The following is an 18,888-nucleotide window of genomic DNA, read 5'->3' as shown; positions in this document are numbered from 1 at the left end:
CGAAAATTTTAACGGTGGACTAAAAGTGACAAGGACTAAATAAGACTGATCACAATGTGGCAAAAATTAATGGAGTGGACTAAAATTGGCAATGCTCCAATAACAGTATGACCAAAAATGGAAATGACTCCCTCCTTCATGTCAACGAAGCCAACAAAAGAGAGAGACGTAACGCTGGTCAATTAACGCGAACTAGAGAATTGGACGTCATAGCAACGTAATCTTCAACAAATGTAACCCTTGAGAGAATTGATTGAAGTATTGAACGGAATNTAGTGGGTAAGGTTTAGAAGGTCATTTGTTCAATGCCAACTTAATGGTAGAGACGAGTGATAAATGATGATAACCACTTGGTTGACTGGGCAAAACCATGCCGGTAGGGCTGGGATAACTCAACTGGATAAAACCTCGACCGAAAAGGCCGAGAGACAACAAGTAAATTTAATCACACACTCGACCAGGCAAGACCGTGTAGGATGGGGTAGAGTAACTCAACTGGACAAAATCTCAAACGAAAAGGTCGGGAGAGAACAAGTAAACTTAATCACACACTCAACCGGGTAAGACCGTGCAGCTAGGGTCAGAATAACTTTTATAAATATTATTTTTATTGTTAATTTATGCAAATTATTTTTTTAATTCATTTACAATTTTGGTTAGTTTTGTATATTCTTTTATTTATTTTAAGAGTTAATTACCAAAATGGTCCCTCGATTATTGCAAAATTACCAATTTGGTCCTCAACAATTTTTCGTGACCTCGTGCCTAATTAAGTCTCTCGACTTTGAAAAATTTAACCAATTTGATCCTCCGTTTATTTTGCCGTTAAACATCCGTTAAATAGGGACCAAATTGGTTAAATTCTTCAAAGTCGAGGGACTTAATTGGTCACGAAAAATTGTTGAGGACCAAATTGGTAATTTTGCTATAGTCAAGGGACCATTTCAGTGAAAATTAATTACCAATTTGGTCCCGGTTTAACGAATGTTTAACGGAAAAATAAACGAAGGACCAAATTGGTTAAATTCTTCAAAGTCGAGGGACTTAATTGGTCACGAAAAATTGTTGAGGACCAAATTGGTAATTTTGCAATAATCGAGGGACCATTTTGGTAATTAACTCTTAAAATAAATAAAAGAATATACAAAACTAACCAAAATTGTAAATGAATTAAAAAAATAATTTGCATAAATTAACAATAAAAATAATATTTATAAAAGTTATTCTGACCCTAGCTGCACGGTCTTACCCGGTTGAGTGTGTGATTAAGTTTACTTGTTCTCTCCCGACCTTTTCGTTTGAGATTTTGTCCAGTTGAGTTACTCTACCCCATCCTACACGGTCTTGCCTGGTCGAGTGTGTGATTAAATTTACTTGTTGTCTCTCGGCCTTTTCGGTCGAGGTTTTATCCAGTTGAGTTATCCCAGCCCTACCGGCATGGTTTTGCCCAGTCAACCAAGTGGTTATCATCATTTATCACTCGTCTCTACCATTAAGTTGGCATTGAACAAATGACCTTCTAAACCTTACCCACTAGGTACTTTGTATGGCTAAAGATCACTAACCCTACTTAACTTCTAAAGTGGATTTTTTGCAACCAAGTTGACGTGTTTTGTAAAACAAACATCAGGTTATCAAGGCGTTTAGATCGGGTGGTACCGTTGCATCCACTAACTAGGGCCCTTATGTTGTTGATTTGTCTTCTGTTTCCACTGTATCCGATTGTGCACATGCCAGGTTGCTAGTATGGAGCGTGAAGAAAAGCTAAGAAAACTCAATGACGTGTCGAAGGAAAAGGACGATCAGTTGAGGGCTTTGAGGCAAAATTCGGGCTCCGATAAGGTCCATTAGGATGTCATCGCCACTCTACTTCCCGACCAACCGACCTGGTCTCAACCAATTGTACTTCCGAGGAAGTTGCTCTTCCCTTATTTCAAGCATAGCGATGTAATCCAGTGGGATCGAAGATGCTTCAGAGAATGACTGCTTAGGGTTTCTATTAGGGAAAAAGGGCCATGCAAAACACTCTACACTAGTCTTTGGAGGAAGCCCTTCTGGATGATTGGGAACAAGTCCGCGCTGTACTACCTGCGGATATAGCACCACTCGGCTCAGAACTGTTTTCCGACCCTCTAACAGATCTGGTCGACCCCTCTACCGTTGCATCCACTAACCAGGGCCCTTAGGTTGTTGATTTGTCTTCTGTTTTGGACTTCTTTTGATTGTTAATTCGTTTTGATTATGTTTGAACCTTGTTTTCAAGAGGCCGACCCTGTTCTTGTGCTGATCTGACTTCTTATTTTGTAGAAGGTAAGTGACAATTCTATATTTTATTATGAATTTATGTATAGTATATACTATATTATTTTATGCTTTAATATTTTATTATTTATTGTGTTTTTTTTCCTTTTGTTTTGTTGTACAGAGATCCGCAAATCAGCAGAGCAACATCATGATATTGATCTATGATGATAGATGAAGTGATGAACAACTGAACAAGATATGACTTTGGAATTTGGATTGCTATGTTGATTGTGTTTGAACTTTGAATTGCTATGTTGGTATTAAAGTTTGGATATGTTGATTGTGTTTGAATTCTTATGTTGGTATTAGACTTTGGATTTAGGATATGTGATGTTTCAAGTTTGTAATCTTTGAAGTTTGAACATTGGATTTGAACTATGTGATGTTTCATGCTTGTAGTGTTTGAACATTGGTTTTGAACTATGTGATGCTTGGTAATTACTAATTAGTACTTAGTACTTTAGTTGTATATTTGAACTTTGATTTGCTATTATGTTATATAATGTTTAGATTTTGGATATTGATTATATAAATATGTATTATTTGGTAGTATGTTCGAAAAATTAAGAAATGTTGACATTCGAGGGTCTAAAGCCGAACCAAAACCGAACCGAAGTAAATCCGAATCGAAACCGAATGGTTTAATTTTTTCAAAAAAAAAAAAAAACCGAACCAAAGACCGAAATGCCCACCCCTAGTTCTCGGGTCACCCGTGGAATCGCCCCAATGGAGCACCATCCAACCAGTCCGCCTGAGGTCAATGGTCGACCTACGGTGTGACGCACTCCACAAGTTGGGAAGTTTAGCTCGCACTACAAATAAAGGAAGCCCACTTGCGTTTGCAGGTGGGGCGGCTAACAACTTGCAGGAATAACGGCTCTGTCATCTCAAACAATAACCTACACAAGTTGGGGGGCGACCGTTTGACCAAACAAACAAGAGTGCACCACGTCAAGCCACTTGCATATGAAAGCATTAAATGCATAGCCAAGTTAGTATAAATAGGATGGTTACACCACACCCCCCCCCCCTCCACCCTCATTTGTCATATTCAATACGCTATAACATGACACCACTTGTGATTTACTTTACATTGTAATCTACTCCACTTGTAATACAACATAGCCTTGGACCGCTCAATTGTCACTTGATAGGCTGGCCGACCGACCAATAAACCGAGTGTCCTCTTTTACTTATTCACAACATGCATATTTGTAGCGTAGTCGTAACCCCCGGTCTCATTTACGCTATCAATGGTAAAAAAAATGAAAATATGAACATCATATGGTAAAAAGGACTGTCAAAAGTAAAGAATTCTTCTTCATTGTTTCAGTATATAAAATTTGTCACAAGAGATAAATTCAGGTGACAAAAACTTACAAAATAAAACCAAAAACGTTCATGGGCCAGGCCATGAAAAATACAAAACAAGATCAAATGGCAGCTTCACATTCATCAAGTTGGGAGAAGGTTTTCACTTACAGAGCTTTAGCTTTTTGAAGAATGACGATACGAGTGATTTTGGATAAGGTTTCGTCGCAAGACAGGTAGGGATATTCTCTGGTTGTTCAATCCACAATTTATGAGCAATGCCGCCTTCTTTTAGTTTTCCAGACAAGTTTAATATCTGGGCTTCACCTTTAACTTCCAGTGTTACCTTGTGCATAGAGTCAAGATTGGCAGGGGCACAATACTGGAGGGTGACAGGGTCCTCCTTATTGGACCAAATTGCAGCAACGGCAGCATGGCAGCCCTGCGTAACAATGCTTCCCAGTGGCCATGTGTCTATCAGATCTCTTCTCAACACCACATACTGAACAACCACCTCCTCAACCGACGAGCCTGTGGCATTGCTGTTAGTAGCTGAGGCAGTGGAGATTAAATCCTCTGCTGCAGCTTTGGAGGAAGCTGATGCTGACGGCTCCATTTCCATTTGAGCTATTATAGAGCCCTTCTGAAGGTTGATTCCAGTCCTCTTAAAGCCTTTCCAAACTTCAGATTTTGAATTCTTTACTCCTCTAGATTGGAAACTAAAACAATACCACATTAAAAACATTTATGTTCATGTCTTTAAAATGGCAATGTGTGAAGTAATCTTACCAATTACTCTAATATATTGATCATACTTATAAACTACATAATCTCCATGGTAACTTATAATGTTTTACCAACAACTAGTTATGATTAATAACTTAATATCTTCATCAGTACCTTCTATAGCACTTCCCTGTTACTACTAAATCTAAATGTACAATATGCCTATAAAATGAAACTAATGAACGGACAATACTTAATCCAGAGATCATCTTGATTTTTGTTCAACAACATCATGATGATTAATCCACAGTTTGAGCATATGAAGAAACGTTAATGATTTCTGGCATCCGAACATCATATATGTTTGTCTAAAAATCCAAAACTTGGATTAGGCAACTACTCTAACCAGACAACGAAAGGGGCATACCAGTCCTGTTAATGGTGATTGAATCAATGTGGCAAGCAGGAAGAAACAAGGAAAATGAGTATAGAATGCAAGACAAAGACTAAGCAGCAAAAGGAATTCAAGACACTCCAAAACAGCATTAGATATGTTAAAAGGATAAGCAGTGTCAATCCAGAAGGAAACAAATGGATTATTGTCTTTGAGTGAAGATTTCATCAACCCATCATTTATTTGTGCTTTGGTTAACTCTACTCTTGTTTCAAGCTCTGTAATATTAGGGTTTGCAGGGGATTAATATCAATTCCAAGGCCAAATAATTTAAGGATCAACATATATAGTTTTCACATTTGCATATGCAGGATGAACTAGGTTTTGGTTGTTCTCAATGAATTGCTTGAAATTTCCATTATAACAAACAAACAGACAAAAGGTTAATATTAATTATTAAGAGATGAACAGAATCAAATAGCTCCTGCTTACATTTTTGTCTAAGATGAAAGTAGTTGAATAGAATTTCATCCGAAGAACATTATCAAACGTTTGAGTCACTTCACACTGCTCCGAAAAATGAAAATAATTTTATTCGATTTCATCAGAACCCCCCTCTTTTCACTCCCTATATGGATTTTCTATTTATTTAGGACTTAGGAGAAGCAAAAGCTCGACAGAACATAACAGAACAAAGTTCGGATCTTCGATTTACAACTGTATAGTCGGAGAGAGGGAGAGAAGGAAGGAAGAAAGAGAATGGCGGCGGCGAGAGAGAAATGTTGTAGAGTTGTAAACAGTATAAGTGTGGACCTCGAGGTATGAATACAGAGAAAAGAGAGGCTTACCAGTTGATGATTGTCAGAGATTGCTGCCCGCAGCCGGTCGCCGGCGATTGCCCGGTAGCTTCGCCGGTGAAAAGAGAAGTCCGGGGGGAAGGAATGGAGCGGGAGAAGAGATGTAGTGAACGGGGATAGTGTAACGAAGAGTGGACCAAGGCCCGTGACATTTTCTTTGGCGTTGAAAGCTAAAGCCCAAAACTACATTTTTCAAGTTTGAATCATTGTACAGCCCATCATTATACTAGGAAGTAGGAACCAGGGTTCACACCGTCGATGGTTATTGCGTGGACCACCGGGTTCTCCGTCCATTTAGCGGTCCGGGTCCACCCGTGTTCGCCCCAGGAGAAATCGTCACTTGTGAGAATGAACTCGGGTTCTCCCGAAATTCTTTCTCACAGAAAAACTCACTTTCCACTTGAACTACCCGATTAGGTTATAATTTATATTATTATAGCACATAATTTACATTATTTTTACTCATAATATTCACAACGATATTTTGAACCGTAATCCACACAATAATTTGCCTCACACTGCACTATGAATCTTGGTTCATGTGTTTCTGTTTTGTGTTATGACTCTTGTGTCTTGTGTTATGAATTTTTATCATTTATGGATATGAATTTTGTACCTAGTACAAATTAGCAATTTAGTTTTGTATGAATTTAGTGCCTATAAACACAAATTATGTACCTAAGTTAAATTTAAAAAATAAATAAATATATAACATATGTATGTGTATTGTGTTATGATTTTTTGTGTCTTGTGTTATGAAATTCTGTACCTTATGAATATGAATTATGTACCTCATCTTTTCAATTTAGCTAGGTCCATAATACTATGCTATGTGTCTTGTGTTATAATTTTTTGTGTTTTGTGTTATAAAATTTTGTATCTTACGAGTATAAATTATGTATCTCGTTATTTCAATCTATGGTTCATAATACTATGTGGGCCCTGATCCATGATATAAATTGCGCTGTACAATTCATTTTTTTTTTAGAATAAAAACTTAATTCATTAAATCACGAGAAAGACAATTTGCGCTGTACAATTCATACTCATTTGATCCATTATTATGAAAAGTTATGGAAAAATTAAAAACGATACTTTTTAATAATCGAATATCAAATTTATTCTTTTAAAAAAAAACTCAATAATTAAAAGTAAAAAAAAAAATTCATTGAAATATTAAAACTGCAATTAACTTGACTGGAATGTGGCAGTGCATCACGATTAGGAGTGTTTATTTGATTAATTTGGTTAATAATTAAATTGAATTTGTAAAATGTTTTAATTGTTAATCAAACTAAAAGTTATATATTTGAATCAAGGAAACAAAAAAATTTTGGTTAATCAATTGATTAACCTATTAACATGAATATTTCAGGCAAATTTAAAAATCTTTAAATTTTATAAATGTAAATTTTTAATTAAAATTTTCACATTATAAAAATCCTTATTACATCAATATATAAATTATAAAAATTAAAAATCTAGTTTAATAATATGATTTATAAATTATAAAAGAATAATAATTCAAGTACACATGCGCGCACACACATATATATACACACACACATGCAATACAATTAATTTGGTTAACCGACACGTTTAAATTGAATTAACGGTTAATCAAAATTCTTAAGTGATAATCAAATTGATATATTTTACTTAAAGATTAATTAACCAAAATTTATCAATTCAGCTCGAGTCGAAGATCGGCTCGAATTGAACTATATATATATATATATATATGCCTCGCGAGCGGCTCAACGAGTCACGAGCCTAAAATTTGAACTCGAGTCGAGTTTTGACTGAACGACTCACAAACGGCTAGACTCATTTGCAGCCCTACCCTTAATCATGGTGTTCAAAAAGTTTGTATGTTTTTATACTTCTTATTTATAAATTTTCAAAATATTGTTTATTTTATTATTTCCAAATTTATAAATAATTCATTTTAGGGAAAATCGCATTTTTGGTCCTCCAGTTGTTACCCGATCTGCAATGTTGTCCCCCATTGTCAATTTTAGTTAATTGGGTCCCTAATAACGTTAAACTTTAGTCAATGTTGTCCTCCGGTCAAATTTGGCTCTAACTAGTGTTAACACAATGGGCAATTGGGTAATTTCACAACACCCACTCAATTTTACCCCAATTTCCTCCATAAATTAAAATGGGAGCAGCCACCATTACTTCACGAACGGGAAAACGCCGGAGGGCTACTTCACGAACCACCATTCGATTGCCACTGCCGGAAGCTTCACTCGCCGGAGGGCTACTCCACGAACGGGAAAACGTCGGAGGAGGTCTCAAAGCTGCCGTCGGAATCCTCTATTGCCACCGCGAAGAACATAGGAGACTTTCATGGAGACGAGAGGTAGCTCCACCATAGCTGTTGCGTTGCTTGCCGGAACAGAGGGTGGATTCGCGTTGCTGTTGCTGCTGCTGCATGGAGAACCAGAGTTTCGCCGCTGCTCTGCCTGCCGATAGGGGTAAGCATCGGTCGGTTTCGGTCGGTTTTCGGTTAATAACCGAAATAACTGAAAATTTTGTACCCTTCCTATAACCGACCGAAATAACCGAACCAATGCTCATAACCGAACCGACCGAAAATCGAAATTTTCGGTCGGTTACGGTCGGTTATATTTAACCGAACTTAATTATGTTACGGGCTGAAATTTCTCAAAATTTTTTGTCTAAACTCAAAAATTTAAACACTAAAAACATATTACTAGTTAAAATAGTCAATCACATAAACATTTCAAAATTAAATATCCAAAGTTGCAATGTCCACACTCCAAAGTCACAGTTCGTAGTTATATAACTTACATATTGCATACATAAATAATAAATAGACCATAGTTATTAGTTACATACTGCATACAGAATATATTTTGATAGTTACATACTGCATACATAGACCTTAATTATTTACATACTGGTTACAAATTGCAGTATGCAACTGGTTACAAAATCATTCTTACATACTGCATACATATATATTTTGTAACCACTAAACCAAAACATATTCTATAATCAATGACAAATGCATTTTGATAAGAATGATTTCTTGTACACAGTACACATACGTAATGCACTAGCTGGCTATGTTATTTTAGTATTTTATATTTAAAACTTATAGTGTAATTTAGTATTGAGCTAATATATAGCAGAAAAGTAATGGGCTAAGTCAAAATGTATGGACATCTTCTTCGGTTTTTCGGTCAGTTATATTTTTTTGGGTCCAAAACCGATAACCGACCAAAAAACCGAAATGACCGATTTTTTTTTAAAGTCAATAACCGATAACCAACCGAAAACCAAAATTTTCGGTCGGTTCGGTTATCGGCCGTCGGTTTTTCGGTCGGTCTTGATTTTTTGCTCACCCCTACCTGCCGACGCCGTCCGTTGAATCCCGCCGCTGCTCTGCTTGCCGACGAGAGGGACGGAGTCGTAGACGTGAGGGATGAAAGTTCAGAATACGTACAAATCTGGAATTTAGGAAAAGAAGAACATGCTCTGCCTACTTTATTTCACGTTATTTCTTACGGTAACACACAAGAAGAAGGGGATTAGACCAGTGGCTAAGTCTTGGGATAACGCTTCACGGAGTGAGTTGGGAGAAAGAGCATATAGATGAGTCAGTCTTTAGAAAATGACAGTTCTCTGGATGAATTCCTGCTATTTGCCAAAATCAAGAAAATACCATTTAGTTGAATTAAACAAGGGCAGAACAAGTTTGTCAACGGGAAACCTGCAAGGATCGAAGCTAAGTACATCATGAGGAAGAAGAACGAGTACATCTCCGCCTTACGAGTTGTTGTTGCATTCTGGCTTCGCGGAACAATAAAGCAAGTCGCGGTGTAAAAGAAAAAGGAAGAAGAATGAGTTCACTCACTCACTCACTCACTAACAGGGACCAAATTCGGATGCCAGAGAACGCCTACTGCCTCCATGTGTTGCAGGAAAGCCTCCACGCCGGTAATGGATGTTTTTCCGGTGTCGAGTCGCAGTGTGAGGTGCTTGCATTTTGTTCTCTTTGACTTGTTCGTTGTTTCCGCCTTGAGGTGAGCACATCACATCCTCCATGTTGTGGTTACCAGTAGCCGAGGTCAATTGTGTGGATTTCAGCTCCATTTCTTCATTCCTTCTTCTGATTAAAGTGAAGAGGGAGATAATAACTGCAATTAAGACTAGAGTTCCGATGACAAAACCTAAAATGACGCAGCCGGTTTTTTTGTGTTGGTGTTGGGTAGCAGGCGGCGGGAGTATTCCCTGCGACTGAGCTTCCGGTCACATCCTCCGATGAATTTACATTATTAACCCTGGTCTGAGTTGGAATCGATAGATTTGTGTGGGAGATCTTGAGAAGATGGCGGCGTCAATGCCGGAGGTGGGGAAGAAGAAGAAGCAGTGCGTTTGGGGTAAAATTGAGTGGTATTGTGAAATTACTCAATTCAATTGCCCATGCTGTTAACACTAGTTAGAGCCAAATTTGACCGGAGGACAACATTGACTAAGGTTTAAGGTTATTAGGGACCCAATTAACTAAAATTGACAATGGGGGACAACATTGCAGATCGGGTAACAATTGGGGGACCAAAAGTGCGATTTTCCCTTCATTTTAAATAGAAAATTTTGGGTTTTCACGATTTATTTTTTGAAAAAATATGAGAAAATTGCACTTTGTGTCCTTAAGTTATAAGATAATTGTAGAATTCGTCCATAAGTGTTGATCATACTCACTTTTCGTCCCTAAGTTTGCACTTTTAAGTTTTTTGCACTTTTGTTCCAACGAGTGTTATTGCACTATCAATTTAGATCCGTAACTTTCAAAACTTGCATAATTGGTCTACGAATATCAATTTATTAGCGTAAATAGTTCTTCCAATCTCTCTCAATTTTTCACCGGAATAATTATTTTCCGTTTATAGCAAGGGTATAATGGCTTTTTTCTTTTCACCAATCTTTAGTTTTTCACACTTTTGGTCTCACGAGTATTGTGGCACTAGCAATGTTGATCAACAACTTTCAAAACTTGCATAATTGGTCCACGATTATTAATTTCTTAGTGCAAATGGTCCTTCTAGTGAAATCTTGATCAAATTTTCACTAGAAAATTTATTTCTCCTTTATAGCAGGGGTATACTGGTCTTTTTATGGGTGGGCACGGGTCGGGTTCGGGTTCGACCCGTACCCAAAAGGCCTACCCGAACATTTTTCGGGCCCTGTATTTTATAATCCGAAACCGAACCGAAATTTGTCGAGTGCTCTTCGGGTTCGGGTAATTCGGATCGGGCTTAATTCGGGTTCGGGTGATTAAACCCGAAATTAGAATTTGTATTTTAAAAATTAAAAATTTTGATGTTTTTAAGCTTTTGACCAAGAAAATTATGCAAGGATAAGCAAAAGAAATAAAATAAATAAGAACTGAACAGCTATTACACATCAATAGAACTACTGACTAGTGAGGACTCAGAAATCAAAATCCTTGGATAATATTACATCAATTAGCTAATCTAGTTAATTACAAATAAAAAACACTAAACAAAACATCAACCAACTCGACCACCTGGGGTGTTTTCTTCAAATTGAGGTCCACCAATAGTTGAATCTACAACATGTATTAGAACATCAGGTCTTTTCCAATGCCAAGTATTGAAACTGTATGAATTCATGGTTTCCCTGAATAATAACTCCAAAGAGTAATCATATTTTCAAGAAAACAATTTGATCATAAAATAAACATATAGTAAAAAAACAATATGAAAGAATCTCTTACCATTGCCTTCCCTCTTCACTCTTTGAGTCAATCTCATCTTCACTGAAACTATACACTTTAGTAAGGATTTTTACTTCATATATTATACAAAATATTATCAGGCAGAGCAAGCACAACCTCAGAGATCATGTTATTTTGTTAAATTGTGTTAATAACATAGCAATTATTCTAGTGAAAATTTGACAAAAGGGAAAAGACCGTCTTTTTCTTTTTGTCAAATTTTCACTAGAATAACCCATTCTGTGGTGTACATATCATTCGGGGGCATCGTCGTCTTGAGATAAGATTATAAGAACAAGTCGACTATATAGCTCATGGGTTAGTGAACTGCAACGTTCATTTCATGTGGTCCATGGGGCCACCTAGCAAATGATTAGCCTTCAAGGGGTGAGCTTGCCAAAATAGTGCAATGGCGTCTGCAAGAATAGGTGTTGGTCCACCCTTCTATGACAAGTTTCGTGATTCATTGTGGGTGGAATTCACCCATGGGCAATCAATGAAACACAGTCGTTGCCTTCTCGCAATGGGCAATCAAGTCACCAACGCAAAATACTTGGTGGATGTTTTTCGAACGGGAATCAGACTGTATAGAGGTGAATCCAAAGACAAGATAATCCCAAGAAAAGATATAGAGAACAGCTTTTGGATATGAAAGAGAAAAAACAGTGGTAAAAAGAAAAGACCATTATAACCCTGCTATAAAGTGAATAAATTTTTCAATGAAAAATTGACGGAGATTTCATCGGAAGTACCATTTGCACTAAAAATTTGATACTCGTGGACCAATTTTGCAAGTTTTGAAAGTTGTGGATCAACATTGATAGTAGTGCCACAATACTCGTGGGACCAAAAGTGCGAAACTAAAAATTGAGGAAAATGAAAAGACCATTAAACCCCTACTACAAAAGAAAAATAATTTTTCTGGTGAAAAATTGATGGAGATTTCACTAGAAGAACCATTTAGACTAAGAAATTAATACTTGTGGACTAATTATGCAAGTTTTGAATCAAAATTGTTAATGTCACAATACTTGTGAGGCCAAAAAAAAAAAAAACTCTTGCACTTCCGTCCATTTAATAATAAAACATTAAAGACGAAATTTACAATTTTAGTATACAAAAAGTGAGCACGAAAGAACGAAAAGTGCAACACCAATAATAATTTAAATACAAAAAATAAGAATGACAAATACTCATAGTAAAATTTTACAATTACCCTATAACTAAACCTAACTCTACCATTTTTCCAAAAAAAAAACAACAAAAAAATTTCATTAATTGCGGACGACTAAACCGTCAACGGTCGGAGCAAAATGCGAAGATGGGTCAATGGCGACATTACCGACGACTTCGACAACGACAATCCGATTGTGGAACACATCAAAAGTTCCTTAGACGACAATTTCCTTAACACTCTTGACAACCAATCGCCGTCGTATAAGTCGACGTCGACGACGTTACGTGCCGGAAACACCACTGAAATTTTCTTTTCTTTTTTTTTTACAAAAAATTGAAATAACAGTGCAGGGAAAGCAAGTACTTCATTGTCTTCTTCACAAACCTCTCTACCAAATTACATAAATGAGTAAATGGCATGACAATTTATACGAATTGGTGTTCCCCATCTCACCATTAAACGACTCCAAATCTCTTCTGATCTATTTGAGCCAATTCGCACCATTTGTAATGCTTTAGTCATCAATATCATTTTCAGTTTGGCAATCCCAATGATCTTCGCTCCATATGGAACCACACACATAGCAAAATTCAAGCCCACACCTGAATCCAAAAAACCATTAAACTAACAGAGAAACCAACAAAACCTCTTAATTATTGGACAGAATCAATTATTGTGTTTGGTAGGATAAAATTATAATTTCATTCCAACCAAATATCATTGTTCCATAGTTTGATTAGAGGAAAGAATTGCAATTCCTATGGTCTCTCCTACTAATAGGAGTTTGATGGAATTAAAATTTCAAGGTGAATTACTATTTTACCCTTTTTAATTCCTATTTGAATTCTCATCCTTTTTTATAGAAAAAAGTGTTAAATAGGCCACTAAACTTATCACTTTTGTGCAATTGAGCCATTGAATTTAAAAAGTGTCCAATTCAATAATCAAACAAGCAAAATTTATGCAATTGGACCATTTTTACAAAAATTTTCTAGTAAAATCCGATTATATTACTAACATATATGTATTAAGAGTGACATTTTCTTCTACCATACTAGTTGGGAGTCAATACTGAAATGTTTTTAAGTCAAATTGAATTAAAAATTTTTAGAAAAATGTCCTAATTGCACATATTTTACTTGTTTGATGGTTGAATTGCAGACTTTTTAAGTTCAATGAAACAATTGCACAAAAGTCATAAGTCCAGTGGCCTATTAGACTTTTTTCCTTTTTTTTTTCACGGAATTATCATTTTTTTAGGACCAGTTAAGGTTTTAAGCAAAGCAAAATGGGTGTATAGATGAGACAAACTAACCAGCAAGTGATGTGTATACAGCCATCAATCTTGTCAACGACGCGGTTGCAATGGGGGCACTTCATCCATTTGAAGTTCCTGGCCATCTCCTCAACCTCCACATCGCCTTCCGATTCCCGGAATTCCTCGCAGTCCTGATCGGCATGCCACGGCACGCGGCACTGCGCACAGAAAAGTCTCCGGCAGAAGGAACACTCTGCCTCTGTGATTACCTCTTGCTCTTCATCTTCGTACACGAACATCTCAGAGCAGTCGCCGTAGGGGCAATAAATGATCTGAGAAGCATCGACGCTGGACTGGGTTAGCCATCTCTCCCACTTCGCAATCGCGGCTTCTGGGAGGATTGACTTGCAGGAAGAGAGGTCGATCGTGGCAGGACAGTTCCGGTCAGGATCCGGGCAGGTTCCGGGAGGGAGATTCAGATCAATCCTGGACTGGACGTATTCGCTGATGCATAGGGAACAGAAGGAATGAGAGCAGGTGTTGTTGTTGTTCTTGAACATCTCCGATGATTCTTTTCTCTCCATGCAAATCCCGCAGAAAAACCCAGACGATTCTGCTTCTTCTTCTTCATGGTTTGATGATATCATCTGCAGGCTGGCGAAGGAGGCCTGGAGAGCTTCCTGGAGTTGAAGCTCTTCTGCGCAGTGGGCATCTGAAATTTCCTCATCACTTTCTTCCTCGAAAAAGGACCATATTTTTTCTTCCATTGTATAATATATGAAATGGAATTCTATATTCGGTGAATGTCTTTCGGTATGAGAGCTAAGTTGTTGCTCCTTTGCCAGTATTATATATAAACAGAGAAAGGCACCTTGCGTAGACTATTCTCCTACTCCTGGATAAGCGTCGACAACTTAATTGCCAAGAAATATAAGACAGTGTAAACAGAATAAACTAATTAGGTAGTGGTTAAGTCGAATGAATTCCATTAATGTGGTTATTGTTGACCGACTTAAACTAAGAAAATTAATAAACTTAGAGCATCATTATCAGTTGGGGTTTTTTTCCAAATTATTTGTGGTCCTCAACATCCACTTCATCATCCACTATCTCACTCAATTACAAAAACTCTTCTCCACATTAGTTTAAAATTTTTTCTTTTTTATGGACCCATAATTTTCTATCCTATATTTTAATTATTTCTTTATTTATTTGAATTATAAATTTATAATTATAAAAATTAATTAAAATAAACATACCAACATTTTTTTTTTGAAAAAACATACCTACATTTAATTAAACTAAAATTACAAACATTTAAATTAATTTTTGCTGTTGCTCTTTTTATTTTAATCATTTTAAATTTTAATTATAAATAAATCATTAAAAGTTAATTCAAAAAATATTTAATTTGGTATTTTATAAAAAAAATTGAAACAAAAATTATAAAATAATAAAAAAAAATAAACAAATTAAATGAAAAAAAAAAGAAAGAAAAAGGAACCGTGAAAACAAAACAGAGAAACAAAATGAAAAGAAAAAAAAAACAAATAAAGTTTCTCTAACATAAACCCATTCGTTGCATGGAGTAAAATTTGTCAAAAACTGAGGTCCACATCTGTTGCTAACTCTGACAATAGTTATTCACTGTTCTAATATCTGAGAAAGATTTACTGACAGGGATGCTCTTAATAAGTAATTTCTTGAAGAAATTAAACTTAGAACTTTGTGGTTATTAAAGTAACTGCCGACCTGGGACATTTCGATCCAAGTTCTATGAACTAGACCAAAACCAAACCAAATAGTTTAGTTTTGGTTTATTATTCAAAAGTCAAAACTGGTCGGTTGAGAGAAAGGGAATAAGTATGCCAACTTTCTAGCAAATTTGGAACAGTCAAGGGATTGGATCGAGTAAGGTGATATTGGAGCAAGCTTGGGGGATGTATGGCGCAAATTATACAGTGGACTATGGTTCACGATGCATTGTGTACCATGGTCATGACTGATACTGCAGTTATGTTGAATGGATACTGTAGTTGTGTTGAACTGATACTGCACTTGTGTTGGAAGGAAACTGCAGTTGCCCGGAATAGAGGTCGTTTCATCCGTTCAACACACTGCAGTATCAGTTCAACACAACTGCAATATCCATTCAATACAACTGCAGTATCAGTTCAACACAACTCTACAGTTCTAGACGGATGAAACGCCCTCTGTTCCGCACAACTGCAGTTCCCTTTCAACACAACTGCAGTATCCGTTTAACAAAACTGCAGTATCAGTCATGGTGCATGGTCCACAATGCATTGTGGACCATGGTCGACGGTATAACCACGGGATATATGGATGATATCTTACAGTTTAACGCCTTGGGGGTCTTGTCGCAAACAGTTAAGCTAGGAGTAATGGTCTATTTTGGGGTTTTCTCAATTAAAAAATGGTTATTTGTAAAATTAAGAAAAAAAAAAAGAAGCACCTTGAATATAAGTAAGTGAATGTGTGAAACATAATTTTTGTAATTAAAAGCTATGAATTTGATTTTTAAAACAAGTTGCCTCTACAAAACCAGATGGTATTACTTTTTTTATTTACAAAGGGACAAGACCAATTCAACTAGTACTCAAAGGTCTTGGTCAATTGTAAAATAATATACAAATATCAGTCTTAATCATTCAAACCTGTCCACTAATCTTGCTTGGGGATCTAATATTGCAACAGTATGCTTTTCTATCTTTAAAAATAAATAAAATCTTAAAACATTATGCATTTTTATTTTCAAATTTTAACTTTTTATATTAAATAAAATACTTATTGGTAGAAAAAACTTAAACCTTTAAACTTTGTAACAATTACTATATCCAGACTTTTAGAACTTTGTGAAAAAAAAAAAAAAAAACAAACAAACAAACAAAACAAAAAAACAGACACACACACACACAACCATTTGTGTTTAGTGACAATTCTACCTAATTATATTAAAGCATATAAAATTTGACAAATTAGTATCTAACATTTGTATTTTGTAACAGTTATAATTTCCAACCATGAACAAATCTAATCTAACCCTAATTTCTTGAGTTTTTGCACAAATTATTTAAAGAATTACAACATAACATAATATAAAAGCTTGTTCTAATATTATAGTCATCAATTAATATTTAATCAAGAGAATTGGATTATTTTAGAGTTATATACTATATAATTGGGTACAATTGTTAAAATACACAAAGATTTAATATGTGTTTTTCATCAAGTTCTAAAGATTTGAATATAATTGTCAGAACATAAATGTTTAGGGAGCCAGATCTTTGATGAAGATTTAAGCTTCCTGAAGCAATATAGCTTCCTAGTTATAAAATCGTCTGCGATTCAAGTTTTCTATAGCATACTTAGAAAAGTTGTTTCTAACTGTAAGGGTTATCATTTCATTGATTGTTGATGTAAACGTTTTATGTTATGAATTAATGGAATAACTACGTTTACCTTAAAAAAAAATCATGTACTTTATTAAATATATGAATTTTATTTGTTCACCCTACATTCATTAATATGAAAAATTGAATAGTAAATAATTTGAGATAATTTCTTTAATCATGCAAAATAGACACATACAATTATCTAGAGAGAGCGAGAGTAATAATTAACAAACGTATGGTCCTTAGTTACAAGGTAGGTTTCAACTAAAGCACACTTGTAACGATTACAAACTTTCTCGTCGGGTTCGAACCTATGACCACCCATTTAGAATGATAATGGGATGTCATCACACTACATGGTAGTTGACATTTAATAATTTATTTAATTTGACTAAAATAAACTTTGATCCTTTTGAATTTTAGTTTTAAGGAATCTAAATTATATATTTAAAAACTATGCAATAAGTATTACTTATTTTAAGAATTACAATACAAAATTTTTATGAACCATATTTTAAAGAATTAGTCCAAAATATATTCCTTTCGTTTCATTTTATGTGTCTGATTCAGTTAACAAGACTTGATTGAAGTTATTTTAATTGTCTTTAACCGAAATACTGTGGACATGATACGTACTGCTGTGGCTGTTGTGTTTCATGTGAATCAGTCCACTAATATTGGACGTTATTTTGAACTGCCCATGGGAATTGGACGCAATAAACGGGAAGTTTTCTCTTATATTGAATCCAAGCTAATTGGTCGACTGAGTGGTTGGAATAAGAAGATTCTGTCGAGAGCCGGTAAAGAAGTCCTTCTGAAAAGTGTAGCTCAAGCCTTACCTACATATTATATGAGCATTTATTACCTACCGGTTACGCTTTGTGAGCGGATTGAAAGGGTAATGAATAAGTTTTGGTGGGGCACTAGTGGTGGAAGTAATGGTATACGATGGATGGCTTGGAACAGAATGTGCACACAGAAGTCGCAAGGAGGCCTTGGTTTTAAAGTGCTAAGTCGGTTTAATGTGGCCATCTTGGCTAAGCAAGGATGGAGACTTATGACTAATCCTACATCCTTGGCTGCCAAACTATATAAGGCGAGGTACTACCCCCACGATGATTTCCTGGATGCGAAAATTGGTGCAAATCCAAGTTACTGTTGGAGGTCAATACTAGCCGGTCAAGAGGTTCTGCGAATGGGTTCTTATCGAAGGATCGGTAATGGTCATGATACGTGTGTTTGGCGGCATGCTTGGCTTCCAGATGAGAGCTTTCCCTATGTTCAAACTCCGGCTCCTGAATTTAATCAGAATATGAAAGTAAGTGAGCTTATTGATCCTCTTTCGCATTATTGGAATAGGGAGTTGTTGAACAATGTGTTTATACTGTAACACTTACCACTATTACATTATTATAATATAGGTAGTAATTATAATAATTAAGGTAATATAATTATATGGTGCATTACTTCCATATCAGCTTTTGATAATTAAGGTAAATACTAATTGTGATTGGAAGTATAATTAGGGAAGGGATACATTACCATATTGATGGCATATGGTTAGTATAAATAAGAGCCCTTAATCCTCTCACTGTTTGATCAGTCAGTCTCATACACCATCTGAGGGAGTTGAGTCAAGTGAAAGAAAAATAGTTAAGAAGCTCAAGCAACG

At 35.8% G+C, this 18,888-nt stretch overlaps 3 protein-coding genes across 4 annotated transcripts; 1 reads left to right on the top strand and 2 right to left on the bottom strand.

Annotated features, from left to right (window-relative positions):
* Positions 1 to 3,380: 3,380 nt before the first annotated feature.
* On the bottom strand, positions 3,381 to 5,762 carry LOC116009243 (putative peptidyl-tRNA hydrolase PTRHD1). 2 transcript variants are annotated; one of them, XM_031248740.1, is made up of 3 exons: positions 5,584 to 5,762; positions 3,787 to 4,334; positions 3,381 to 3,551 (listed from the first exon to the last, which is right to left on the bottom strand). In XM_031248740.1, exons 1-3 carry the CDS (start codon positions 5,742 to 5,744, stop codon positions 3,547 to 3,549), a joined length of 714 nt encoding a protein of 237 aa, XP_031104600.1. In that variant the 5' UTR covers positions 5,745 to 5,762; the 3' UTR covers positions 3,381 to 3,546. The 2 variants fall into 2 exon arrangements, with proteins under 2 accessions (XP_031104600.1, XP_031104599.1); XM_031248739.1 differs by lacking the exon at positions 3,381 to 3,551 and having other exon boundaries at positions 3,603 to 4,334.
* Positions 5,763 to 12,620: 6,858 nt separating this feature from the next.
* On the bottom strand, positions 12,621 to 14,608 carry LOC116009792 (probable E3 ubiquitin-protein ligase ARI9). The gene is made up of 2 exons (XM_031248922.1): positions 13,858 to 14,608; positions 12,621 to 13,144 (listed from the first exon to the last, which is right to left on the bottom strand). Exons 1-2 carry the CDS (start codon positions 14,565 to 14,567, stop codon positions 13,057 to 13,059), a joined length of 798 nt encoding a protein of 265 aa, XP_031104782.1. The 5' UTR covers positions 14,568 to 14,608; the 3' UTR covers positions 12,621 to 13,056.
* A 3,233-nt stretch (positions 14,609 to 17,841) lies between these two features.
* On the top strand, positions 17,842 to 18,606 carry LOC116010926 (uncharacterized mitochondrial protein AtMg00310-like). The gene has a single exon (XM_031250420.1). It carries the CDS (start codon positions 17,842 to 17,844, stop codon positions 18,604 to 18,606), a length of 765 nt encoding a protein of 254 aa, XP_031106280.1.
* The last annotated feature ends 282 nt before the right edge of the window (positions 18,607 to 18,888 follow it).

This window comes from Ipomoea triloba, chromosome 2 (assembly GCF_003576645.1).
Source record: "Ipomoea triloba cultivar NCNSP0323 chromosome 2, ASM357664v1".
NCBI lineage: Eukaryota > Viridiplantae > Streptophyta > Magnoliopsida > Solanales > Convolvulaceae > Ipomoea > Ipomoea triloba.
This window is presented reverse-complemented; position numbering and strand designations above follow the sequence as displayed.